Below are 26679 nucleotides of genomic sequence, written 5' to 3'. Positions count from 1 at the left end.
AAATATATAAAAAATAATCATATTTATGATTATATATGCATTTCTGCTTTTCAAGAGCTTTTACTAGGAATGAGTGCTGCAATCTACCAAAAGCCTTCCCAGCACCTATGGAATAATTATATGGCTTTTCTTTGTAGGCTAATGTGATGCATTTATATCAATCTATTTTCTAACATCAAATCATTGTATTTCTGGCATCAATCCCACTTGATGGTGATATACTGTTCTCTTTACATAGCGTAGAACCCTGTTAAGTTTCATTAACATTGTATTTAAGATTTTTGCATCAGCATTCATAAGTGATGTTGATTTTCTTTTTTAGTGCTATCTTTATCAAGTTTAGGTATGAGTGTTATACTTACTTCATAAAGAACAGATTAAATATTTTTCTTTATTTTCCATGCTCAGTGACAATTTATTAGCACGGAGACTCTCTGACTTTTATTTTTTTTAAAGATTTTATTTATTTATTCATGAGAGAGAGAGAGAGAGAGAGAGAGAGAGAGAGAGAGGCAGAGTCACAGGCAGGGGGAGAAGCAGGCTCCATGCAGGGAACCCAATGTGGGACTCCAGGATCATGTCCTGGGCTGAAGGCAGGCGCTAAACCACTGAGCCACCCAGGGATCCCACTCTCTGACCTTTAATGGTTTAACTGAATTCCCTGAAAAATCATCTGGACCTGATGCTTTTTGTGGGGTAGTTCTTTGATAGAACTTTATTTCTTCTATGGAAACTGGTATATCTAAGGTATCCATTTCTGCTGGGGTAAACTTTATTTGCTTAAGAAATTATCCATTCTGTTTTGTTTTGCAGTTTATTTGTAGAGGTACAAAAAGTAGTCTCTCATAATCTATTAAATTCTTTATGTATCAATAGTTATTTTCTCTGTATCCTTTCTTATCTTGCATATTATGCTTTTTCCTTTTTTTTTTGATTGTGGAAGTTGGTGGCTTGTCCATTTTATTAATTTTCAAAGAGTCGGGATTTTGATTTACTAAACTGAATGAAAGGTTTTCTGTTCTCTAGCTCCTGAATTTTTTTCTTCTTTCTTTATGAATTCATGTGCTTCCTGCTTTCCTTTATTTTTTGAGGTTTTGAATTGAGAATTTAGTTTATTTCTTTTCATTTTTTATTTAAAAAATTAAAAATTAATTAATTATTTTTAAAGATTTTATTTTTATTTATTTGAGAAAGAGAGAGATAATGACATGAGCTTTAAGTCTGTGGGTCAGGGAACCACTGTGGACATTCTGCAGTTTGTTGAGTGTATCTGTTCAAACCCTGCTTTCTGAAACTGAAGAAATAACCACAGTAACCTAGTGAACTCATCTGAGTTCAGGTAGATCCTAGCCCAAACTTGGAAACCACCCAAAAGTCCAACAACAGGTACATGGATAAACAAATCATGGTATAGTCATACAATGGAATACTACCATGGGTGGGTGGGGAAATGAACAATAGATACACACAAAAACATGGGTAAAGCTCAAAATTACGCTGAATGAAAGGAGCCAAAAAAAGAGTACATAGTGTATGATTCCATTTATAGAAAACTCTAGAAAATGCAAATTAATCTACAGTGACAGCAGATCACTAGTTGCCTAGGGAGAGGGTGGAGGTCCAGGAGACACAAATTACGAAGGAGCTGGAGAAAATTTGGGGGACCCTAAGCCAGGCTGGAGCATTTGACAACATGTAAATCATGGCAGAATGGGAGGAGCAGGAAGCAGTTGGCAGCAGGTTGAGAAGTGAATGGGAAGAGTGTGTAGACAGTGAACCTGGGTAACTTCGTCCAGAAGCTTAGCGGGAAAGGGAATCGAAGGATATAGTGGTTTCAGTGCCAGATTTTATGGAACTTCCTCCTGGCAGCTGTTTATGATTCCAGTTAGCTTATTCCAATTAGCTGCCTCCTCATCCCCTGGAATGCTAGTTCTGCTCCCAGAGTGGCCTTCATTCACTTCTCCACCTTTCTAATAACTGCCAACTTTTATTTTCCACAGCAATTGTTCTGTGTATTAACATCATCAGTCCAACTAAGTAAGCTCTCCCATCTTGGAATTCTGATGGCATTTGTTGCCTCTTTCTCATCATATGACATGTTCAACTAAATTTTACCAATGTCAAAAGGCACCACAGTGTTCAGCAGGTAGACACTGGCATCAGGGGCACCTGGGTGGATCAGCTGGTTAAATGTCTGCCCAGGACTCAAGTCATGATCTCAGGGTCCTGCGATGGAGCTCCACATTGGGCTCCCTGCTCAGCTTGGAGGATACTTCTCACCCTCCCTCTACTCCTCTTCCCAGCTCATTTACTCTCTCTCTCTCTCTCTCAAATAAATAAATAAAATCTTAAAAAAAAAAAAAAGACACTGGCATCAGATTGTCGAGTTTGAACCTCAGCTCTATCATTCCAGTGGCTGTGTGACCTTGGTCAAGCCACTCAGCCTCTCCGTGCTTCAGCTTATCCATCAACTTACTGGACAATAGTTACTTTTGTTCTACGGAGTTAATATTTATAAAGACCTTAAGGCAGGATTTGCCATATTCTAAGTCCTAAGAATGTTAGTAAAAATTAATTTGTGTTCCTATTACAAGAAGAAGGTTCATGCTCACAGTTATGTGTTATACAGAGATGTCTGTGGCATTTGCTCTAGCTAGCCGGGAGCTAGGAGCTAGAAATTGCCCATCAGCTTTACCTTTTCTTAGAGATCTTCTGTGCGCCCGGGGCCCAGCGGCCTCTGCACTTGGTCACCCTTGGCATGAAAGCCAAAGGAGATGGACTCTCAATAGTCACTTTTCGGAATGTATCTGCAAGTTGGAGGAATGGTGACTGCTAGATTTCGCAAGAGGAAAGAGCCACGCTGGAAAGGGAGATGTTAGCCGTCCCAAGACTTTGGACAATTTGCGTTTCAGCCAACGCACGGTGATATTCATGGCCACCCCTGAAAGCATGGTCAGCCTATTCAGGCCCCACAGCTGTCTGCAACCTGACCACCGCGGGCGTGCTACCCAACCACTGTACCCCAGCCCTGCAATCGCCCCGCCCTTCCCTGTCGTCCGCCTCCCGCGGCTCCTGTCGTCCCAGCCCCGCAGTGAGCCCCGCCCCCGCCCCTCCTCGCCCCCCACCTCTCCCCGCCCCCCGCCTCCCCCGGTCTCCCCGCCTCTCCCAGTCTCCCCGCCCCTCCCAGTCTCCCGCCTCTCCCAGTCTCCCCGCCTCCCCCCGCCCCCAGCCTCCTCCGGTCTCCCCGCCTCCCCCCGCCCCGCCTCTCCCGGTCTCCCCGCCTCTCCCAGCCTCCCCGCCCCTCCCAGTCTCCCCGCCCCTCCAAGTCTCCCCGCCTCCCCCCCCCCGCCTCCCCCCGCCCCTCGTCTCTCCCAGTCTCGCCGCCTCTCCCGGTCTCCCCGCCCCTCCCAGTCTCCCCGCGTCTCCCAGTCTCCCCGCCTCCCCCAGTCTCCCCGCCTCCCCCCGCCCCCCGCCTCTCCCGGTCTCCCCGCCTCCCCCCGTCCCCCGCCTCTCCCGGTCTCCCGCCTCCCCCAGTCTCCCCGCCTCCCCCAGTCTCCCCGCCTCCCCCCGCCCCCCGCCTCCCCCGGTCTCCCCGCCTCCCCTGGTCTCCCCGCCCTTTCCAGTCTCCCCGCCTCCCCCCGCCCCCCGCCTCTCCCGGTCTCCCCGCCTCCCCCGGTCTCCCCGCCTCCCCCCGGTCTCCCCGCCTCCCCCAGTCTCCCCGCCTCTCCCAGTCTCCCCGCCTCCCCCAATCTCCCCGCCTCCCCCCGCCCCCCGCCTCTCCCAGTCTCCCCGCCTCCCCCAATCTCCCCGCCTCCCCCCGCCCCCCGCCTCTCCAAGTCTCCCCGCCTCCCCCCGCCCCCCGCCTCTCCCGGTCTCCCGCCTCCCCCAGTCTCCCCGCCTCCCCCAGTCTCCCCGCCTCCCCCCGCCCCCCGCCTCCCCCGGTCTCCCCGCCTCCCCCGGTCTCCCCGCCTCCCCCCGCCGCCCCGCCTCCCAGAGGTTTCCGTAGACCGCCGAGGTCCGGCCGTCCCGCCGCCCCGCCCCGCCCCCGCCGCAGCGGCTCCACCTGAGCGGCGTCGGTGGCCCCGGGAGCCGGCCCCCATGGCGGCCGAGGCGGTGGCTTCGCGCCTGGAGCGGCAGGAGGAGGACATCCGCTGGCTGTGGGCGGAGGTGCAGCGCCTGAGGGACGAGCAGCTGAACGCGCCCGACCGGGGCCAGGCCGAGGGGCCGTGCCTGACGCGGGAGGTGGCGCAGCTCCGGGCGGAGAACCGCGACCTGCGCCAGCGCCTGTGCCGCCTGCGGCTGTGCCTCGCCGAGGAGCTGAGCCAGCGGGCGCCGCTGGGGAGCGCGGCGCGGGCGGCGGGGAGGAACGAGGCCGGGCGCGCGGCTGCCGGCGCGCAGGTGACCGGGCGCGGGGCCGCTGCGGGGAACCTCGCTGCGGGGAAGCGGGGCGGGCGCGGCCCAGAATCCCGGGCGGGCGGCGCCGCGGGCTGCGACCGTGCCAGCGGGGCGGCGGTCCCGCCGGAAGCCCTGCGCTGTGCACCTGCCGAGGCCTGGGAACCGCCGAGGCGCCTGGACACCCTGCGGAGCCCGGTGTTCCCGGCGGTCGCCAGGCTGGATGGTGTTTCTCAGCTCTTCCGGGAAATTGCCTGCCGCGTATTTGCTTCAGTAGCGAAAATAGCATTTTCCTTCGTTTGAAAAAAAATGCTGGAGTGTGTAAAACTCACTATTCTTTCCTCAGCAGGAAGACCAACAGCTACGTAAACAAAGTCTTCCATCCTGTCTAATGAATGGCTGGTCCATTTATGACAGGTGCTTTTGGGTTTTTTTTGTTGTTACTCACTTCTTGAGATCTGTACGTTTAGCGTTATTCTTTAATCTAGGGATTTAATATTTTGGTCCATTGAAGGACAGATCATCTCCGTGTAAAATAATACATTTTCTGAAGTTCCAAAGGCTTTCTCAGACTGTGGGATGTCCTTGAGTTCTTCACCAACGGTAACTGTGGTGCACTGGCAGGATCTTCCTGAAACAGTGCATTGAAAGTCCGTGGGCAGCTACACAACCATTTCCCAGCGATATTATCTGTTTGAGGTTTAGGGGAAAGAACTTTAGAGAGCAAAATGTGTTAAATGCACCTAACCAGAGTGTGTGAAAATGCACAGACAAGAAGAAAATGACTTGCCCGTGGAGAGCTGTGGTGGTGGTCAGGGAAGCCAGAACTCCAATGTGGGAGCCTTGCTGACTGCTAGCATATCCCTCTCCTCTGCACGTTTCTGATGTGTTCCTCTTTCTTGTCATTGGGATGAGTTATTTATAATTTACCTTTATTTCTCAGCCTCCTTCGAGTCAAAGCCAAGAAAAGAACACTAAAACGGAGGAGGAGGAAAGCAGGCCTGAGACTGAGGTAAGTTGTTGCTGTCTAAATAATGTAAAATACTACCTGTAATTTAAATATGCCTATACAGTTAATTGCCTGGATTTTTAATTAAAGTATAATTCCTAACTCAACTATGACATTTGTAGTATATTTAAAACCTTGCAAGCCTTAGCTACGATGTGTCTTAACTTCAAGATGAGCTAGCCACACAGCTAGAGTTAAGTGCCCCTTGTCTATTTCAGTTGAGATAGCAGAGCTTTTCTTTTCTGTTAAGGAAATTAGCTACCATCTACCTCATTAAAACCACCAGAATATGTTTTGAGCATAAACACTTGGCAGGAGCCAAGGAGAAAAACCTGGCCTCAGAGGGATCAGTCTGGTTGAGATCAGATAAACAGGAAAGACAACCAGAGAAAGTAGGGTGGTATATGGGTAGGTGCTGAGTTGTGGGACTGTGTGCACCCACGCATTAAACATGTGTCAGGGGGAGATGTAGTTAGAAGAAGTAGGCTTTGAGCTGGACCCTGAGACCCAAGGAGGAGGTGGGAAGTGACCAGGAGGAGAGTTGGAAATGACCTCGGGTGTGCAGAGAGCGTGTAGAACAGGTATAAAAAAAGTAGGCTGTGTATGTTAACCTCTTTGTATTCTGATGACTTTCAGGGAAATAATAAACCAGATTTTGTAAAGGAAAGATTGAAGCTATATGAAATATTGAAGAAAGACTATCAGCTCTTATTTGCCCTTAATGACAAAAAGGGGAATACAAGCAATGTGATCACAGTAAGAGTGGCTGGTGGGAAAACAGTGGAAGGCGAAGTCTGGAGAACAACACCTTATCAAGTGGCCGCTGAAATTAGGTAAACCATAGTTTGGAGAAGATACTTGTTATTCAGTATTATGCCAGAGCTTGGTGGCAGGGTGTTCCCTAGGGACTGCAAAAATATTTTTTTCTAACTCAGTTGAATAAACTAAATATCATTAATTTTTTTCCCTCTGGCTTCTAAAGAAGTAATTGAATACCAGAGTAAAATCTCTTCTTCTTTAAAATGTCCAAATTTTAAAGTAATAAAAATATATGGTAGAGAAAAACATCTAATACTTGACAGGTCATGTTACATTGACTTTGTTCATCATCAAGATATCTCCTTGACATTTTACAGATTTTTTTTAATTTTAAGATTTTATTTATTCATGAGAGACACAGAAAGAGAAGCAGAGACACAGGCAGAAGGAGAAGCACGCTCCCTGCAAGGAGCCCAATGCGGGACTTCATCCCAGGACCCTAGGAACATGACCTGAGCCTAAGGCAGATGCTCAACCACGGAGCCACCCAGGTGTCCTGAGGTTTTACAGATCTTATCCTGGACTTGACTCCAAGTCAAGTCATTGTCCCACCAGTAAATAACCATGGGTGATTCTTCCAACCAAGTTAGAAAAATCCCTGAAGGTTTCCAAGCCTGTTTCCTTTTATCTCAGTGGAAGTAATGATGCTTTTCCCATTAATGAGGTTGTAAAAATTAAGTGAAATACTGCATATAAAAAATACTCTGAAAATTAAAGTGCCTCTAGAAATGTACAAAATAACTTATTATAGATTGAAGGTATGTTCGAGCCATTATCAACTCTGGAATAAGTACTTTGACTTTCCTAGAAATTAGATACATTAGTAAAGTTATATTATTTTGACCAATGTTAATTCCTAGCATTAAATATGATTCTATAGAAGCTATAGCTCAGGGCAGCCCGGGTGGCTCAGTGGTTTAGTGCCGCCTTCAGCTCAGCGCGTCATCCTGGAGTCCCACGTCAGGCTCCCTGCATGGAGCCTGCTTCTCCCTCTCCCTCTGCCTGTGTCTCTGTCTCTCATGAATAATAAATAAATAAAATCTTAAAAAAAAAAAAGCTATAGCTCAAAATTGCCACTTAAATAAACGTTCACTGTGTAAAAAGCAAGCTTTTTCAACAATTGAAATCTTCAGATTTCCTTTGGAAACTAGTTAAAGTTGTATTTTTCCCCTTTTTATCATATCTTGCACTCTAACGGCCCCTCCTAACCTGTTCCCCCATTTTCCAGGGGAGATGAATAAATGTGCTGGGAAAAACGGGCTTTGAGGCAAAAAATAAGTTTTTCTTCATGGAGAGTCAGTTTGCATGTTGGCATATTAGAGCCTGAGGAATCCTACACTGAAGAAACCTGTTCAAACTTGGGAAAATAGAACAGGTTTTTCACTGTACTCTCAATAATATGCATTTCCACAGGGTACCAGCTTACAAACCCTACAGTCACATTTCATGATAGAGGGATTGTAGGAATGTCTAAAAAGTAAAGTTATCCAGAACTAAAAGATGAGCAAAGCTTTATCACGCAAACCTGGTAAGAAGAAAGCAGTGATCATAATATTACTATGGGGCACCAGAATTCAGGGCCAAAATCATCAAAAATAGACAAACAGTGTATTCCTAGCATTAAATATAATTCTGTGGAAGCTATAGCTCAAAAACTGCTCAAGCTATAGCTCAAAACTAAGTGAGTTTAAATAATGTAGCATCAGATCAGAATACAAAACTACAGATACTAGGGAGTATCTTAACCTTTGGGTAGTTTTTAGGCAGGTCAAATAGGCAAACATTAGGGTTAAATGTGACTAAATAATAACACTGTGAGGTGGACTTAGTGGCTGCTCATCAGTCCCTGTGGTCTACAGACAGAGGTCTCTCAACACCTGTGGTTGTGTTTTTGGCTTCTCAGAACCTCAATTAAATGCAGAAATGCGAAGTTCACATATTCCATGAATAAAATGAAATCAGTTTTGAATTCAATACACATTACATGATAGAAAAAGCAGAAAAAAACCTGAAAATTGAAAATTCTTCAAAATAACTCAGGTAAAAGGAAATAAAAACTCCAGAATTTTTAGAAAATACTTAAAAAGGAGAATATGTATCAGAAATCTATGGAATATAGTTAAAGTAGTGATCAGAAACAGATTTGTAGTGTCGAAGGCATTTCTAATAAGAAAGAAGAAAAAGAAACAGACTAAGAATTCAATTCAGGCGATTAGAAAAAGGAGGGAGCTCTAAAATGAATCAGAGGGTGCACCTGGGTGGCTCAGTTGGTTGGGTGTCAGGCTCTTGATCTCAGCCCAGGTCTTGATCTCAGGGTTGTGAGTTGGACTGTGTGTTGGGCTCTTTTTTAAAAAGTGAGTTAGAGGGATCCCTGGGTGGCACAGCGGTTTAGCGCCTGCCTTTGGCCCAGGGCGTGATCCTGGAGACCCAGGATCGAATCCCACATCAGGCTCCCGGTGCATGGAGCCTGCTTCTCCCTCTGCCTGTGTCTCTGCCTCTCTCTCTCACTGTGTGCCTATCATAAATAAATTAAAAAAAAAATTAAAAAAAAAAGTGAGTTAGAGAATAGTATTAGCTGAAAAACTATCTGAGTAAGTATGGGTTCAGTGAGGTGGCTGGATATAAAATAAATGAGAAATTAATAGCTTTATTAAATTATACTGCCTGTTCTCCTGGGTAACTGAGAGTTTATTGCATAGATGATTATTCCTGCTCTGGGGGAGTCTAAGCATAACATGAAAAGTGGAAATCATTAGAGAAAGAATGGACAAATTCAAACGGTGCACGAAATAAAACACTTAAGAAAAATGGCTATGTGTAAAAATGACACGTAAAACAGGAAATGACAAATGTGGTAAAAATGTACCGTATAAAACAAATGATTGCTCCCTAAGTGTTTTTCAAATTAATAGGAAAAAGATGAAAACTTCAACAGAAGAACAGATTGTCTTAGAAGTGTAAACAAAAATTATGTGTTCTCGATTTGTCTGAGGTTTATGAATAGCAGTTGATATTGATAGTCTTGGGAAAGTGGCACTGCTGGAGGGCAGATAAATAGGTCCAGTCTCTTTCTGACTTTTAAAGCCTTAAAAACGTGCTAACCTTGGACCCAGTAATTCTATACATGCCCATATATCCTAAGAAAGCACCCCTGTAGAGGGATGCGTGTGTGGCTCAGTTGGCTAAGCATCTGCCTTCAGCTCAGCTCATGATCCTGGGGTCCTAAGATCAAGCCCTGGGTCAGGCTCCCTGTTCAGTGGACAGCCTGCTTCTCTCCTTCTGCCACTGCCCCCTGCTGTGCTCTCTCTTTCTCCATCAAGTAAATAAAATCTTAAAAAAGAAAAGAAAATATCCTGTAGAAAAAAGGGGCAAAGGACAGTTCATAGTAGTTCATGAAAGAATTGTTCGGAGAGTGTGGTCCCCAGACCAACAGCATGAGCATTACCTGGGATCGTAGAAGATCAAATTCATGGGCCCTGCTCCATGCCTCTTGAATTCATTAGCAATCTATTGAGCTCCTAAAGGAGTTTCTGATGCAAGTCCAAGTTTGAGAACCTCTGAGTTAGGCCGCATTGCTGTAACAAGAGACCCCTGAAGACCATGGCATGAATAAGGAAGACATCACATTTTCTCACCTGACAGATGACATCAGCCTGGACTGGTGGCTGTCTCTGGTCCTTGCAGTCATTTGTAGACCTGGGTTCCTTCTGTCTGTTTGCTCTTAGCGCTCTGCACTAGGTACAGTCTGTCCATGTTTGGGGGTGGAAGTTGAGTCCATGCACCTATGGACTTGCCTATAGGCATGGGGAAGAACAGCTGAAGAACAGTGATGCTTTAAGGCCCAGACCCCAACCGTGGCACATTTTAATTTCCTCTAATATCCTATTAGCTCACATTTAGGTACCTGACCACCCCTAGCAGTAAGAGAATGGAAATGTCACTCCTGCTGGCCAGCCACACGTCCAGCTAAAGCATTCTCTCCATGGAAGAGGGGAAGCATGGTTTAGGGGACAGCATCTGCCACAGTGTGCCCCTGTGACATCCAGAAATCTGAGTCCCTTTTCCATTGTCCCCCACACTCAGTCCCTCCCCAGGTGGGACAACTCTAGGTCCCAACAAGCTGACAGTGTAGGATTTTCAAGGGATGTGCAAAATACTTCATTAGGCTGGCCCCTTATGCTCTAGCAATAAATAAGCTAATAGACAAGGCTGCGCACCCAACGTTTATATTCAGTGGTGGAATACACACAAGACGTGACAACTGAAGTGTATTTGGGAAAAAGAGGAAAGAGCGATAGGGCATATGGTAGTGTAGAAGAAGCCATCAGATCTTGCTGGCAGTCATTGTGAGGCCAGACTGGCAGCGGGTAGTGCTTGGGTCAGCCCCTCTGGCCACCCTTTGTTTTTCTGGGAGCAGTCCTCTTGTCCACAGTCCTGCAAAGACTCTGATTTTGCTCTTTGGGAGCTTCGTAGTTGTCTATCCTCATTAGCCACATCTGGAGTGTGGGGCAGTTTGTCCTGGGGGCTGTACAGTTGGTACCATACAATTCCTCCTGGTGCACACTTGGTGGCTCAGAGCTTCTTTAAAAAGGATCAAACAGTCATAGGTGTTTGTAAGCTGGGTTTGTCCCTTGGCAAGTACCCTTCTCTCCAGCATAGTAGGCTTCCAGTCTCTTTGCTTCTAATCAGTTCCACGTGAAGTAATCTTGCTTAAGGAATTCTAGACAAAGACTTCTCACCCCCTTTCTTCCCTGGCTTTTGTGCTTGGTCCATTCCTCTGTCCCTCACTTTAATGACCTGAGGTCGTATGAAACTATAGGATGTCAGAGGGCAGCACCCTTTCTCCAATTCCTGCCCTCGGCCTGGCCCCTACTATCAGTCTTGGCTTTTGAGAAGAGCTGTCCCTCCTGCTGTTTGGGACAAAGGACCGTTTCTCCAGTCTTACACAGCCTTACATTTCTGGACTCTTTGTCAGTTTGGATTACAGGCCGCAGGCAGAGCCTCTCTTGGCAAAGCCCTTTCCCTTCCATCTCTGCCTACAAACCCAGTAGTTCTCACCCAGGCCCAGCTTGGTCTGGTATTTTGAAAAAGCTGCAGTAGCTGTTCAGCATTTGCCAACATTCTCCCTTTTTATGACGGCTTCCTTATGTGCTATAGGCATTGTAAGCACATTAATTTCCCTTCAGACTTTACCAAATATTTTACCAACTATTTAAATCAAATATCTGTCAGTATTTGATATTTATCAGATATATGCCACAACAAGGGGATATTGGCTTCCCATATCTTGCTGCCCATTTGCTAAGCCAGTGCCACATGTTTTGTTTTTGTTACTCACCTCTAGGTCCTTACTTTTTTGGATTAGTTAAGATACAGGCTAAGATGCTGCAACAGAGAGACCAACAAAAATTCAGTGACTTGAAATATGACCAAAGTTTCTCTACTGTAACAGTCTGGGGGAGTGGGGGCTGGCATGGCAGGGCAGCACTTCTCCATAAGTAAACTGAAGATCTGAATTCCTTCCGTTTGGTCATTTGGTCGGGGGACCATCTGTAGGCATGTACAGCACTGCAGTTGTCTGTGTGGTCCAGGGGAGCAGTGCATGTGCACTGTGGTCTGCGGAAGGTAGGGAGGGGATGGAGAAGGGCTCTCTGTTGTCTTGAGGCTGAGATGCAGAGATGCTACAGACCACTGCTGCTTGAATCCATTGCTTCTAGACTTAGTCACATGGCCACATCTGGCTGCAGGGAAGGCTGAAAACTATTGTACCAGAAGGAGAGAATGGGTGTGAAGAACCTCTAGCAGTCTACACAGCCAGTAAAAATGAAAATAAATTTCTACTTCATTAGTAACAGTAGCTAACATTTAATAAGAAGTTTTTATTATGAGCATGTCTTGTTTCATCCTTAGAATAAATGGATGAGGAAGGTCCTATAAATCCCTATTTTACAGATGAAAAAGCTAAGGCTTAGAGTTAATTGTTCAGTGTTGAAACCCAGGTTGGCCTGACACCAGAGCAGGTACTCTTAACCGCAGCACTCTACTGCCATTCAAGTTATAGAAACGCAAGTTAACATATTATCTGGTAAAGAGGACACGGTCTCATAGTACCTGGCATTACAAGGGGACAGAGAAAAAAGTATTCTTGCTCCTTTCCTCGTTGGAAAATTGGGCAGTATCCTCCAACAGAGATCATTAGAGCTCATTTTCCTTGACTCAGCAGTTTTACTTCATGAACTTTTTCCTGAGAAAATGATTTGGAACTAAGATACGTGTTCAAGAATGTTCACTGCAGTATTATTTGTCATTGGCTAAACAAAACAAAGCAAAAAAAAACCCACAAAGAAATAACCAAAATGCCCAGCTATAGAGGGTTCAGTTAACAAGTCTTGGTTCTGCCGTGGCTGGTAACTAGTGTGTTTTTCAAGTCTGTCTATGGTCAGGGAAAATATGTAACTTACTAAGTTTAAAAACTACATTACCAAATAACATAAACAGAATGGTACTATTATTAGATTTTCATATTGGTGTATATATTTATCAAAAAATGTGGAAGGACAGACAACAAATTGTTAACAGTAATCTCTGAGTGGTGGGATTGAGGGTGGGTTTTTTTTCTTTTGCTTTTCTGTGCTTTTCAGGGTTTTAATATATTATTTTTGTCAGTAGTTTTCAAACAATAAATGTATGTGTGTGTGTGTGTGTGAGAGAGAGAGAGAGAGAGAGAGAGAGAGAAAGAGAGAGAGAGAAAGAAAAAGAAGAGGAGGGGTGATGTAGAAAAAGCCTAGAAAGACATGCATCAAAATGTTAGGCATAGTTATTTCAGGGCAGTAAGATTTACATGGTATTTTTATTTTATTTTTTATGCTTTCTCTGTTTTCCAATTGTTATTTTATTTTGTTTTGTTTTTACAGTGGGTGTATACTACTTTTGTATTTAAAATAACTGTTACAAAATTTTAAAAAATATGCGCTATTAATTACTTTTGTACTTTCTATTCACTTGAAAAACAAGCAACCCTGGAAATTATTCTCTTTTTTTTTTAAAGATTTTTTTTCTTTATTTATTCATGAGAGAGAGAGAGAGAGAGAGAGAGAGAGAGAGAGAGAGAGGCAGAGACACAGGCAAAGGGAGAAGCAGGCTCCACGTAGGATGCCTGACGTGGGACTCGATCCCGGGTCTCCAGGATCATGCCCTGGGCTGAAGGCGGCGCTAAACCGCTGAGCCACTTGGGCTGCCCAACCCTGGAAATTATTCTAATCTATTGTTTTAATGAATCATTGTAGCATGTGATAAGGATAACTCCCAAGTGACTTTTCTCTTATTAGTCCAGAACTGGCTGAAAGCACAGTTGTAGCCAAAGTAAATGGTGAATTGTGGGACTTGGACCGTCCATTGGAAGGGGATTCCACTCTAGAGCTGCTTACGTTTGATAATGAGGAAGCTCAAGCTGTAAGTATTTAAAAATCAATCAACGAAACCTCAGGTATTTATATTGTAAATGATATTATGCACGAAGACACATATCGAAGTCAAGAATGATGAGTTTTATAACCTTCTAAGACTTAAAATTTGTTTATTGGTGTTTAGTAAGTATTTCATGAGTTTCTATGGAACGAATATGTACAAATGTGTATCAGCTTCTAAAGAAACTCCTATTTACCATTTTTTAAAAATAGTTGTTTCCTTAAGCTATAATACTTTATTATAAAATCAATGTATAGTCCAAATGAGTTTTTAACAGATTCTTAAAAGTGGGTCTACTTTATAACATAATAGGTATAGGAGAATTGGAAGACTATCAAAACTCAGATATCTGTTCAATAGTTATTAATTCTGTAAACTAGATACCAGATTTTCATGCAGGTCTCTGATACACAGTATTACCTTAACTTTGCAGTTTCCCTTCATGCAATCTATTATCCACCTAAAAACCTAACCTTAATCTTGAAATTTATGCTAAATTTGTTGATTAATCCAAACCTATAAGAATCATATTTAAAGTATGTGAGGTATAACAGTTCAAGAGCTAAATAATGCAATATCAATAAAATCACACTTAAAAGTGATTCAGAAAGAGCAATCTTTAGAAGAAACACATAGTGTATATGTATTATTGAGTTGTTCTTATGAGTAGTTCACAGCTGTCACTTAACTTCATCTCCAGTGTCATCCCTAGACTTTAAAATTTTGTAAATTCCCTCAATCAGCTGATGAGTGTCCAAGGCCCTGGAGGTATGTGCTGGACCCTATAGGGCCACAGTGAACAAGGCATGGAGACTCTCGCTTCCAAGAGTTTACATCTAGTGGGAGAAGGTAGTAAATGAGAAAACAAACAACTAGAGGTTTCAGATAGTGTTAATTTCTGTAGAAAGTCAAATAGGGTCTGGAACCAAGGGCAGCCATGACAGCTGGTGGGGCAGTTAGTTTTGATCCTCAACTAAGGGCCAGATCCTGCCTGAAAGCCTTGCACTTTCCTATGCTGGCTAGCTGTTGGCTTATTGTGCAGGTGTCGCTGCTACAGCTCTTTTTAAATATTTGGCTGTTGAACTTTTTTTATTGTGCCAGGTATTGGGGTGGTAGGGGATGGAGGAATAATCAAATTTAATGCTCCATGGAGATGTGAGGTTTTGGGGATTCTTCCCTCCTTGTCTTCAGTGATTTCGGGGGAAAAAAAAATTCTTTATCATGGGAAATCTTTCTAGAGTGAACAACCAGCATGCCCTTCTGCTTGCCATGATCCTAAGATCGGGTTAATTATAGGGCTTCCATAAATATGTGTGGTTGTGAGTGAAAAAGATAATGGTGAAAAAAACAATTACCAAATGTTTATTTACCACTTACCAAATGGCCCTAACCCTTTATGTGCATTATCTCCTTGAGTCCCCAGGTACCCTAGCACGCAGGTACTGTTTTCTGTTTTTTTGTTTTTGTTTTTGTTTTTATTTTGGCAATCTTTGATATTTATTTATTTATTTGTTTATTTATTTAATTTTTTAAAAATTAAATTCAATTTGCCAACATGTACTATAACACCCAGTGCTCTTCCCATCAAGTACCTTCCTTAGAGCCTGTCACCCAGTCACCCTATTCCCCCATTCACCTCCCCTTCTGCAACCCTTTGTTTATTTCCCAGAGTTAGGAGTCTCTCATGGTTTGTCTCCCTCTCTCATTTTTCCCACTCATTTTCCCTCATTTCCCTTATAATCCCTTTCACTATTTCTTATACTCCCCATATGAGTGAAAACATATGATGATTGTCCTTCTCTGATTGGCTTACTTCACTCAGGACATCATAATACCTGAGCCAAAGGCAGTTCGATCCACGTCAAAGCAAATGGTGGGTATTTGTCATTTCTGATGGCTGAGTGATACAGGTACTGTTTTAATCCCCATTTTACAGATGAAGCAACCAGAGCTCAGAATGGTTAAGTAACTTCTCCAGAATCTCGATGCTTCTTTTAATGTAACTTAGTAACAAAGATTTCTCTTTTCTGTTCTTGGAATTTATTTTCCTGTTATTTTGAATTCATTAAGATACTGAAGAACATAAACCAATTTATGAATATATAGCACACACATCCATGAAAAAGGAACCGTGCAGGGGATCCCTGGGTAGCTCAGCAGTTTGGTGCCTGCCTTTGGCCCAGGGCGTGATCCTGGAGTCCCGGGACGGGTCCCGTGTCGGGCTCCCAGCATGGAGCCTGCTTCTTCCTCCTCCTGTGCTTCTGCCTTTCTCTCTCTCTCTCTCTCTGTCTATCATAAATAAATAAATCTAAAAAAAAAAAAAAGAAAGAAAAAGAAAAAGAAACCCTGTAGAGAAACAAATCTTGAAATCTGGGCAGCCCCAGGTGGCTCAGCAGTTTAGCGCCGCTTTCAGTCCAGGGCCTGATCCTGGAGACCTGGGATCAAGTCCCACATCAGGCTCCCTGCATGGAGCCTGCTTCTCCCTCTGCCTGTGTCTCTGCCTCTCTCTCTTTCTGTTTGTCTCTCATGAATAAATAAATAAAATCTTTAAAAAAAAAAAAAAGAAACCTCAGATCTAAAAAATGAGAAATTAATGATTTTTTAAAGGAGTTTTTGCTTCACAGAAAAATTCAAGACTCCTTTATATTATAAAAGATGATTCTGTTCATAATAATATTTAGAGCATAATGTAGCATACAGAAGAAATAAATCCCTCTGCTTTCTGGATAGGTTCATATAGAAAATGACAGGAAGCATATTCACATAAAGCTGATAAATACATACAACAGAAACAAGAGGCATTTTATAAAATGATACAGCTTGCAAATTTCAAACATATCTCAGAGTATTTCCTTTTGTAACCATATTGTCCAATAAAAGAATATACATAGGTGTGTATTATTCTACTTTAAATCTTTGGGGGAAATTCCAGAGAAGCCAGTGCTGTGCAGCTGTGATCTCATGCTCAAGAAAACCCCCCAGGGCACTTTATGATACTTAGAGATGTGAACAAACAAAAGCAGATTTGTGCAAGAACCAAAGCTGCTAGTTCGGTGCTTGTAGTCCCACTCCATGGTCCATAGTCACACTCCGTTGTCTCTTGCAGGACATCAGGGCATGAGTCCAGCCTCACCCCCCATTTCAATGGCCACTTCCCCTGCCCCCATCCTCTGGATTTGCTCAGCAGAAGTGACAATCAACCACACCCTTCTTTTAAGATTTTTTTTATGGCACCACTGCTTTTCTGGCTTCACTCCATTCCCACCGTGGGTTCTTTTTTTTTTTTTTTTCTTTAATCTTATTTATTCATGAGAGACACGCAGAGAGAGGCAGAGATATAGGCAGAGGGAGAAGCAGGCTCCCTGCATCGATGTGGGACTCGATCTCAGAACCCTGGGATCACGACTTGAGCCAAAGGCAGATGCTCAACCAACTGAGCCACCCAGGTGCCCCCCACCATGGGTTCTTTCTAAGACTTCTTTGCTAGCTTTTTCTTCTGCCTTTGCTTCCAGAGTAAGGAATTCTGTGCTCAGTCACAGCACCCTCTGTATATTCCCGTTCCAAGCTGTCATGTCTATTAACTGCTGTCAATTCTCTTTGTAGTGAGATATGTCTCAGTCTTTTATATGCTACTGCCCATGTGATATCTCCATCTGGAGAATGTTCAGGAATCTTTAGTATGTCCATGGTGGAACTCTTGATCTTAGCCCCAGAACTTACGCCTTCCCTGTCTGCCCATCTCATGGTACACCTCCACCACATGCCCAGTTGCTCAACCTAGAATCTCATGGGTTGAGTGTTATTACTGCCTGCTCTCTCAACTCCAGTTTCTACTTAATTGCCAACCCCTTACTTTCCTAATGTATCTTGAATCTTTCCACTCCTCCCCATCTCTACTGCCATTGTCCAAGAGTCTACAATGGTGGTGTTATAGCACTGCCCAAGAATCTGCCCACCTGCTCTCCTAGTCCCCAAAAATCCATTCCCATGCTGCTACCAGACAGTGTGTTAAAATGCAAACTGAATAATTTCTTTCTGCTTCAAGCCCTTCAGTGCATCTCATTGCATTTAGAATAAAACTCAGATTTGTCTTCTCCCCCTGCCCAAGGCCTGCATGGTTGCTGGCTCTTTCTTAGCTCTGCAACCTTTCTTTGGCTACCCTGCTTTATCCCTTACATGTTAGTCCTGCAGGACTTCCTGACTCCCTGGGAATGTAGAGCCTTCACTGTTATTCTTCATTACAGTGTCCTGCTCATCTCTTTCTCTTGTGATTATGCACTTACTGGCTGGTTTATGCCTGTTGCTCCCACACTGCGCAGTAAGCCAACCATATGAGGCCAGTGACTCCTTTTTCTTTCACTGTTGCATCCTCAGCACCTAAGACAGTGTTTGGCTCAACAAATATCTAGGTGTGGACAGCACACCAAAGAAGAGACTTGGGTTCGTGTTGGCAGTTAGCCTGCCCTCCTGGCACCATCCAGAGTGACAGGGCTCTCCCCAGGGACTAACCAACCCTCTGGGGCTGTTTACAGACCGGATCTCAGCCTAACACTGTGGATTGGGATCGCCCGTAGCCTGCTCAGTGCTGGAACTCCCTCTGTTCCAATTTATTTTGTCAACTAGTTTTCTAACTGTAATGTTTTCTATTTAATAAGGGAAAGAAAGTGCTGCCAGGGGACTCAATTGTCTTGCTTCTTTGGTACCTGTATTTATTTGGTGACTTTGGTTAGTTATAATTTATCCATAAAACATTGATTCCTTGGGAATTCAACACCAAATTCAAAACCAAACTTTCCGAACTTGTAGACCCGATGAGCAGCCTTTGGACTTCGGCAAATTAACTGGTGTGTGTACTGCCCCGGGGTCTCAGGCAGCCAGCAGGCATTCCCAGGCCACACTTCTCCCTCCAGAGCCATTTTATCAAAAGCTGTTCAACATGTGAAGACTGCTGCGTAGACACAAACTACTTTGGTCCTCTGCATTCAGCTTAGAGGCTATCTTTGGAGAAACCAAGCATGTGCCCCTGGCATAACTGCAAGGAGCACTCAGAAAATGGTCTCTTCAAAGAGGGCATTGAAGAGCAAATTGATGTTGCTCTGTTTTCGTGTTTATCCCCTTAAAGTTAACCCACTTGCTTCCTTGTATTATTTTACTAATAATTTCCCCTGACACAACTTCAATATCCACTGGCCTCTGTGTTTGATGCTCTGCAGGTATACTGGCACTCCAGTGCTCACATTCTTGGGGAGGCCATGGAGCTTTACTATGGAGGCCATTTGTGCTATGGTCCACCCATTGAAAATGGATTCTATTATGACATGTTCATTGAAGACAGGTAATACCACTGCATATTCACATCTGAAGGCATGTATTAATAGTCCATTATTTTATAATGGTTACATATTAATTTAGTTAATGTGTATGTTCTATAACATGAGTATAGATTGGCTGTTTGAAAATTATTTTTTTATGAGTTTAGATTCCAGAACTAACTGAGCACCCTGGACCTTATAGCTCCTGTATACCAACTTGACCAGCTTCATCTCCTCTTACCACCATTCTAAGATTCATTAAGCAAGATTTTTTTTTGACTGCCTGTTATCTGCTCTGTGTTTGATGCTGATGATTCAGTGGTGAACAGATCAGTCTGTTCCCATGGAGCTAATAGTCTCTTTAGCTTAGACAGTAAACTAACAGTCATCTACTACCAGGTGGTGATGAGTGGTATGGAAGAAAATAAACCAGGTATGGGGAGGTGTGTGCCATGACAGGTGCTCAGCAAAGGATAAAGTGATGTTGAAGCAGGGATCAGGGTGGACAAAGGGAGCAAGCTCTGAGGTTGTGTGTGTGGGGGGGGTGTCTTTATGAACATTTTGGGAAAGAACGTTCTAGGCCTCTGGGACCTCCCTGGCATGGGCTTATGCCTGGCTGTTTGAGGAAAGTCAAGGAAGCCAGTGTGGGTGGAGGAGAACTAGCATAAACCAGGGAGTGGCTGAAAGAGGTCAGCTGATGGCTCACGGAGGCCCATTCCCTGTGAGTGCCAGTCTACTCTGCAGTTCACACTCACAGATCTTTCTCCCAACCTGGATCCAAAGTCACCGAGGGTGGGGGTTTGTAAGCACTTACTACAGTTCCTTTAAACAAAAATGTCGATGCATGAAGTATAAAGTAGACCACACAGAAGAACAGGCCTCCAAGGAGCTCACAGTCTAACCAGGGAGTATTTTACCAGGGCTTTCCAATTGCACACCTCATTGCAGAGAAGAACTGCAGGCAAATCTTTTCCTCTGTTGGTGCCTCAGTGTTCTTCAAGAAATTAGATGATCTGCCTTGCATGTGGATACATACAATAAAACACAAAATTCCTCAGTGCATGTCAGAAAGCATGTCAGTTAGTGATGAAGGTCCACAAAAAGGTAACTGCATGATGGCTGAGAAATCTGTGTTGACTCTTACTTGCTTTTCTTTTTAGAGCAGTGTCCAGCACAGAGCTGTCAGCACTGGAGAACATATGTAAGACTATCATAAAAGAAAAGCAACCATTTGAAAGACTGGAAATCAGCAAGGAAGTGCTCCTAGAAATGTTTAAGGTAACTTCAGGAAACTCTTTAGAATAAGAAAACCTTTTGCCAGGAATATTAAAAAAAACTAACAGACAACTTTCTTTTTTAAACAAATAATTGAGTGTTGCTTGCCACATTATTCCAAATAGTCTGGCAGTCTAATGTGAGGTTGTCACCACTTGCCCAATGTGATATTTCCCCACTATCTCCTGAAAATTTTAATGCAGATATAAGTGGGTAAGGGGCCAGGTGAATAGTTTTCACATGTGTGTTTCTAAATCTGACTAATTTTGAGTGTTGTTAATATTCTGACTACTAAATTCCATAATACTTCTGCTTTCTCTTTATCTTGTTTGACCAATGTATGTAAATATATTCTTACTTTAATTAATTAATTAATAAATTAATTAAGTTAAAGATTTTATTTCTGTATTCATGAGAGACACAGAGAGACAGAGGCAGAGACACAGGCAGAGGGAGAAGCAGGCTCCATCCAGGAAGCCCAATGTGGGACTCGATCCCAGGACTCCAGGATCATACCCAGGGCCGAAGGCAGGCACTAAACCGCTGAGCCACCCAGGGATTCCCCTATTTATTTATTTTTGAGAGAGTGTGTACATGTGTGTTGGGGGGTGATCAGAGGGAAAGAGAATCTAAAGCAGGCTCTGGGGGCAGTTGGGTGGCTCACTGGTTGAGTGTCTGCCTTTTGTTCAGGTCATGATCGAAATGGCCGCCATCACCACCATCCATCTCCAGAGATTTTTCCTCTTCCCCAATTAGAACCCCACATGTAGTTAACACTAATTCTCCGTTCCCACTTCCCCTTTTTCTTCCTTTATGAATTCAATTACTCTAAGAATCATAAAAGTGGAATCATACGATATTTGCCTTTTTGTGACTTCCTTATTTCAGCAGCATAATGTCCTCAAGATTCGTCCATGGTGTGACATATGTCAGAATTTCCTTCCTTTTTAAGGCTTAATAATATTCTATTATATATATAGACCACATTTTGTTTATTTATTCATCTGTTGGTGGACGTTTGGGTTGTTTCCATCTTTTGACTATTGTGAAAAGTGTTGCTGTGAACATGGCTGTACAAATATCTGTTCTAGTCCCTGCTTTTAATTCTTTGGTGTTTCATGTACTTATTGGGCAGTTGTATGTCTTATTTGGAGAAATGTCTATTCCAGTCCTTTGCCCATTTCGTTTTTGAGTTGTTTGTTTTTTGTTGTTGAGTTGTAGAAGTTCTTTATATATTCTGGATATTAATCTTGTATCAGATATGTGAGTTGCAGTTATTTTCTCCTATCCTATGGGTTGCCTTTTTGCAGCTACTCTTAAGAACTAAACTTTAATCAAATCTCTGTGAAGAAAAATGATTTGAATACTTAAGTATGAACTAGTTAAATCATATGAATTTTTTTTTCTCTCAACAACTATCTCCTTTAAATATGAAGTACCTGGCACCAAAGTAGTAGTGATGAAAGCTGGAAAGAAAGGAAAAGTGTCTGTTGATTTTTTTTGTGTGTGTAACAATATGATCATTTACTATAAACTTGGTTTTGTTTTATGCAAATTAATAATGTAGCTGTGCCCTCAGAATTTTATTTACTTCGTGTAGTTAAAATTGGAATCTTCTAACTTAAATGTGAGACCTAAAACCATAAAAATCCTGGAGAGCACAGGCAGTGTCCTTTTTGACAGAGGCTGTAGCAACTCCTGAGGCAAGAGATATAAAAGAAAAAATAAACTATTGGGACTACATCAAAATAAAAAGCTTCTGCACAGTAATGGAAACAACCAACAAAACTAAAAGGCAACATACTGAATGAGAGAAGTTATTTGTGAATGACATATCTGATGAAAAGTTAGTATCCAAAACATATAAAGAACTTATCAAACAATACCCCCCAAAAAAGAATAATCCAATTAAAAAAGGGCAGAAGATGTGAATAGACATTTTTCCAAAGAAGACATCCAGATGGCCAACAGATACTTGAAAGGATGTTCATGATCACAAACTTCAGTGAGCTATCACATCACACCTGTCAGAATGGCTAAAATCAACAACACAAGAAACAACAGGTGTTGGCAAAGATGTGAATAAAGGGGATCCCTCTTACACTGTTGGTGGGAATGCAAATTGGTGCAGCCACTCTGGAGAACAGTACAGAGGTTCCTCAGAAAGTTAAAATAGAATTCCCTTAGGATCCAGCAATTGAACTACTAGGTATTTACACAAAGAACACAAAAATACTGATTCAGAGGTATACTTACACCCCAATGTCTATGGCAGCATTATCTACAATAGCCAAAGTATAGAAATAGATGAGTGTCCATTGATTGATTGATAAAGAAGATGTGGTATATATCTACAATGGAATGTTATTCAGCCATAAAAAAAAGAATGAAATGTTGCCCAGCAAGACATGGATTGAGCTAGAGAGTATAATGCTAAGGGAAGTAAGTCAGAGAAAGATAAATTCCTGATTTCATGAGTTTGTGGAATTTAAGAAACAAAACAAGTGAGCAAAGGGAAAATAAAAGAGGGAAAGAGAGAAGCAAACTAAGAAACAGACTCTTAGCTATAAAGAACAAACTGTTGGTTACCAGAGGGGAGGTGGGCAGGAGGATGGGTGAAATAGGTGTTGGGGATTAAGGGGTGCACTTGTGATGAGCACTGGGTGGTGGATGGAATTATTGAATCACTATTTTGTAGATCTGAAACTAATATAATGCTGTATGTTAACCAACTGGAACTTAAATAAAAACTTTAAAGAAAAACATTCTGAAAATGAGATGAAAAAACTTGGAATCTTCTAGAACAATGCTGTTCAATAAAAACATAACGTGATCCACCAATCCGAGCCTCATAGGTAATCTTAAATCTTCTGATAGCTATATTTTAAAAATAAAAGAATGGTAGAATTAATTTTTACAATATCAAAAATATCACTTCAACATGATAACCAACATAAAAATACTTAAGGAGCCATTTTACAATCTTTCTTTCATAGTACATCTCTGAAATCCAGTGTGTTTTGCACTTCAGCACATTTCATTTCAGACTAGTTCTAATATAAGTGCTCAGTAGTCAGTTGGGCTTGTAGCTCCCGTTTTGGACACTACAGCTTTAAGCTGTGAGTTCTCCATATTCCCAGGGTCTTAGTACCTAGAACATACTAGATACCCATTCAGTGTTTGTTGAAAAAAGCAAAAGTTTCTTTTCCCACTTAAACATTTTACGTAATAATATGTAAATATGTGTGTGTTTTTTTTGTAGTACAATAAATTTAAATGCCGCATCCTGAATGAGAAAGTTCACACTCCAACTACCACAGTTTACAGGTGAAGTGTATGTAAATTTTAAGCACTGCTCCGTGGTCTTTGGGTGGGTGGTGTATTTGTAAATTTGCATAGTTGATATACCACTTTAGTTTGGGACTCTGAAATGTTACCAGCGAAGGGAAATGATTCAGCCTTCATTTGTATTATTGCTGGTGCTAAAATCTGAGTTTCCTGAATGTTAGCTTTGACAGCATCTTTTTCCATGTGGGTGAGACTGTGTTTGCCCAGGGCTTTATGTTTTAGTGGGGGCTGTTAGGAAAGGGAATCTTGCTTTATCCTGCCACATTCTTATTAATATGGCAGTGGAAGTCATTATGGGCCATCTTCCTCCTGTGGTGATTTTTTGCCTCTTACTATACTCCCCATTTCCTGGAGCCCAAGAGCATTAACTTTCATGCTTGGATATTCCTAATGAAACATAATGAAAGACCCTGTTGGGGAACCAAGGGCAAATCAAGTGGTAGGAAGAGGCAAGTAAAATCAATTCTACCCTGACTTAGTTCTGTTTCTTTGACATCTGAGCCCCTTTTTTACTCATGCATTTTTTAAGCTGCCTGACAGGTAATTGCTCTGTGTTCTGCCTGTCTGGCTGCCTCTTTGACTTTCACGGATCCATCTTAAGAAGATCTGATGTCTATGTAATTGAAATCACAAATATTCTCTCTAGGAGCATTTACTTTCCACAGTCAGGTACTTGTGGTTCTGGGGTGTAAACGTCATCTTCGCTCTAAGCAAAACTATGCACAGAGCATTTCTTACATTATAATAAGAACTCATTGCCCTTTGATTTTGAAGTGGGATACCAAGCTTACCTTATTTTTACCATTCTCCAATGACCTAATAAGGTTTTATTTTTCATTACCTGTAATTCAAATAAATGTTGGTATATGCATTTCAAAGCTTAAAAATACATGAAGATATAGAAAAGTAGGCTAAGTCTTGAAATTTTGGCTTCTAATACTTGAGCTTTTGTAGTTATTTTTTTGAACCTTACTTAGGTCAACACTGACACTTCTTATTCTGTCAGTTTAATTTTTGGAAAAGGAATTGCTTTTCTTTCTATAGAGTTATTTAAAAATTAGAGTACTGAAGTCTCCTATGCTAATTAGGCATTCCTTTTATTCCTCTGAGCATTGATTTACCACTTCCATCTTGGACAGAGAACAATAAAGCCTGGTCATCCCAAGAAATTGTCATTTCATTTAAACACTTCATGTTTAAAGCTTATCCATTTTGGTAAATAAACCAGTCCCTTTATGTATTCATTGTAATTTTTAACTTTTTAACCAGTGAACTTTAAAAATATTTAAAGTTGGTTGGAATAGTTAGGGAAAATATTTTCTTTACTAAATTTTCCTTAAATTAGTTGATGTTAAGTACTTTCCTTCTGACCGGTGTCACTAGTATTTTAACTTTTTAAATATTTCTGTACTTCAAAAAAAGTCTGTGTTTATTAAAGTTTGGGGGTCCTTGTTTGTTAGAGGTCCAAATGAATCCTCAGCAACAACACCATGTGTTTTGTTTGTTTTTTAGAGAGAGAGAGAAAGAACATGTGCAAGCAGGGGTGGGAGAGGTGGGAGAGAAGGAGAGGGAGAGAGAGATCATAAGTAGGCTCCACACCCAGCATAGGATGCAGGGCCCTGAGGTCATGACCGGAGCAGTAATCAAGGGTCAGACCATTAACCCACTGAGCCACCCAGGCACCCCACTATGTGTTTTTTTTTTTTTTAAGATTTTATTTATTTATTCATGAAAGACACAGAGAGAGAGATAGAGGCAGAGACACAGGTAGAGGAGAAGCAGGCTCCATGCAGGGAGCCCGAAGTGGGACTCGATACCGGGTCTCCAGGATCAGGCCCTGGACTGAAGGTGGCGCTAAACTTCTGAGCCACCTGGGCTGCCCCCCACTATATGTTTTATTATTATTTTATTATTTTTTTTAAGATTTTATTTATTTATTCATGAGAGACACAGAAAGAGAGGCAGAGACACAGGCAGAGGGAGAAGCAGGCTCCATGCAGGGAGCCTGACGTGGGACCCAATCCTGGGACTCCAGGATTACACCCCAGGCCAAAGGCAGGAGCCAAACCGCCGAGCCACCCAGGGATCCCCCCGACTATGTGTTTTAATATAAGTCGTGCCATCTCTGACCTAAACATTTGCGTGAGAATTGCACTCTAGTCAATGCTCTGTTTTAGTAAACCAGAAGAAATTAAGCATTTTGTCACAATGCCAGAGGGTCTGAAAACAGATAAAAGATCCCTGAAATTTATTTACTTATTTTTTAAACAGACCTGATTTTGTTAGAGCAGATTGAGGTTCACAGCAAAATTGAGAAGTACAGCGATTTCTGATTTCTCATAACCTCCTTCATTATCAGTACCTCCTCCTGCAGACTAGCACATTAGTTACAATTGACAGACCTACATTGACACACCATAGTCACATAGAATCCTGAGTTAACTATATAGTTCACTCTTGCTAGTGTACATTCTATGGGTTTGGTGAAGTTTATTTTTGAAGTAAGGTATCAAGTTGGTGCATTTTGTATAAATTGTAGATAATTTTGGTTTTGAAAGTTAGTGTAAAGCAGAGGAATGGCTTTTTAATTTTATGAAAGTGGAGAGTTTTTAAGAGCCTTGGCATATGACAACGAAAAGTGGTGTCTTTATGTATAGTTAATTTCAGAAGATTCTGTAACTTCCGATTTTGAGCAAAGGAGGGAAGACTGGGATCAAAGGCTAGATAAATTGCCTCTTCATCCTAAATTAAAAATTAAATTATTTTAAATTGTTCCCAAATTAGAAATTGACCTAAGACATACAAATAAGTGAGATCCTTCACTTAAAACATATGAAAACATGGTTTGTAACAAATGGTCCAAAAAGCTCTAACTGTATCTGGGCATGTCTGAAATATTTCATTGTAGGTGTGGTCCATTAATTGACCTTTGCAAAGGCCCCCATGTAAGACACACTGGAAAAATTAAAGCCATAAAAATTTTCAAGGTAAGGATTTTTTTTTTAAGATTTTATTTATTAAAAAAAAAAGATTTTATTTATTTACTCATGAGGGACA

General features: G+C 42.3%; 1 protein-coding gene across 1 annotated transcript in view; it reads left to right on the top strand.

The window, feature by feature from the left end:
- The first annotated feature begins 4006 nt into the window (after window positions 1-4006).
- The window catches only part of TARS3 (threonyl-tRNA synthetase 3), a 68577-nt gene continuing 45904 nt past the window's right edge, over window positions 4007-26679 (top strand). Inside the window, exons 1-8 of the mRNA XM_055326759.1 lie at window positions 4007-4398; window positions 5336-5404; window positions 6038-6234; window positions 13549-13672; window positions 18901-19022; window positions 20160-20277; window positions 23537-23601; window positions 26531-26609. Coding sequence (XP_055182734.1) covers window positions 4099-4398; window positions 5336-5404; window positions 6038-6234; window positions 13549-13672; window positions 18901-19022; window positions 20160-20277; window positions 23537-23601; window positions 26531-26609 — 1074 coding nt within the window. The 5' untranslated portion in view covers window positions 4007-4098. The remainder of the gene's footprint in view (window positions 4399-5335; window positions 5405-6037; window positions 6235-13548; window positions 13673-18900; window positions 19023-20159; window positions 20278-23536; window positions 23602-26530; window positions 26610-26679) is intronic.

Source organism: Nyctereutes procyonoides, unplaced genomic scaffold (assembly GCF_905146905.1).
Source record: "Nyctereutes procyonoides isolate TBG_1078 unplaced genomic scaffold, NYPRO_anot_genome, whole genome shotgun sequence".
NCBI classification, from domain to species: Eukaryota; Metazoa; Chordata; class Mammalia; order Carnivora; family Canidae; genus Nyctereutes; species Nyctereutes procyonoides.
Note: the sequence above shows the minus strand (reverse complement) of the source record. Positions and strands in the feature narration are given on the sequence as shown.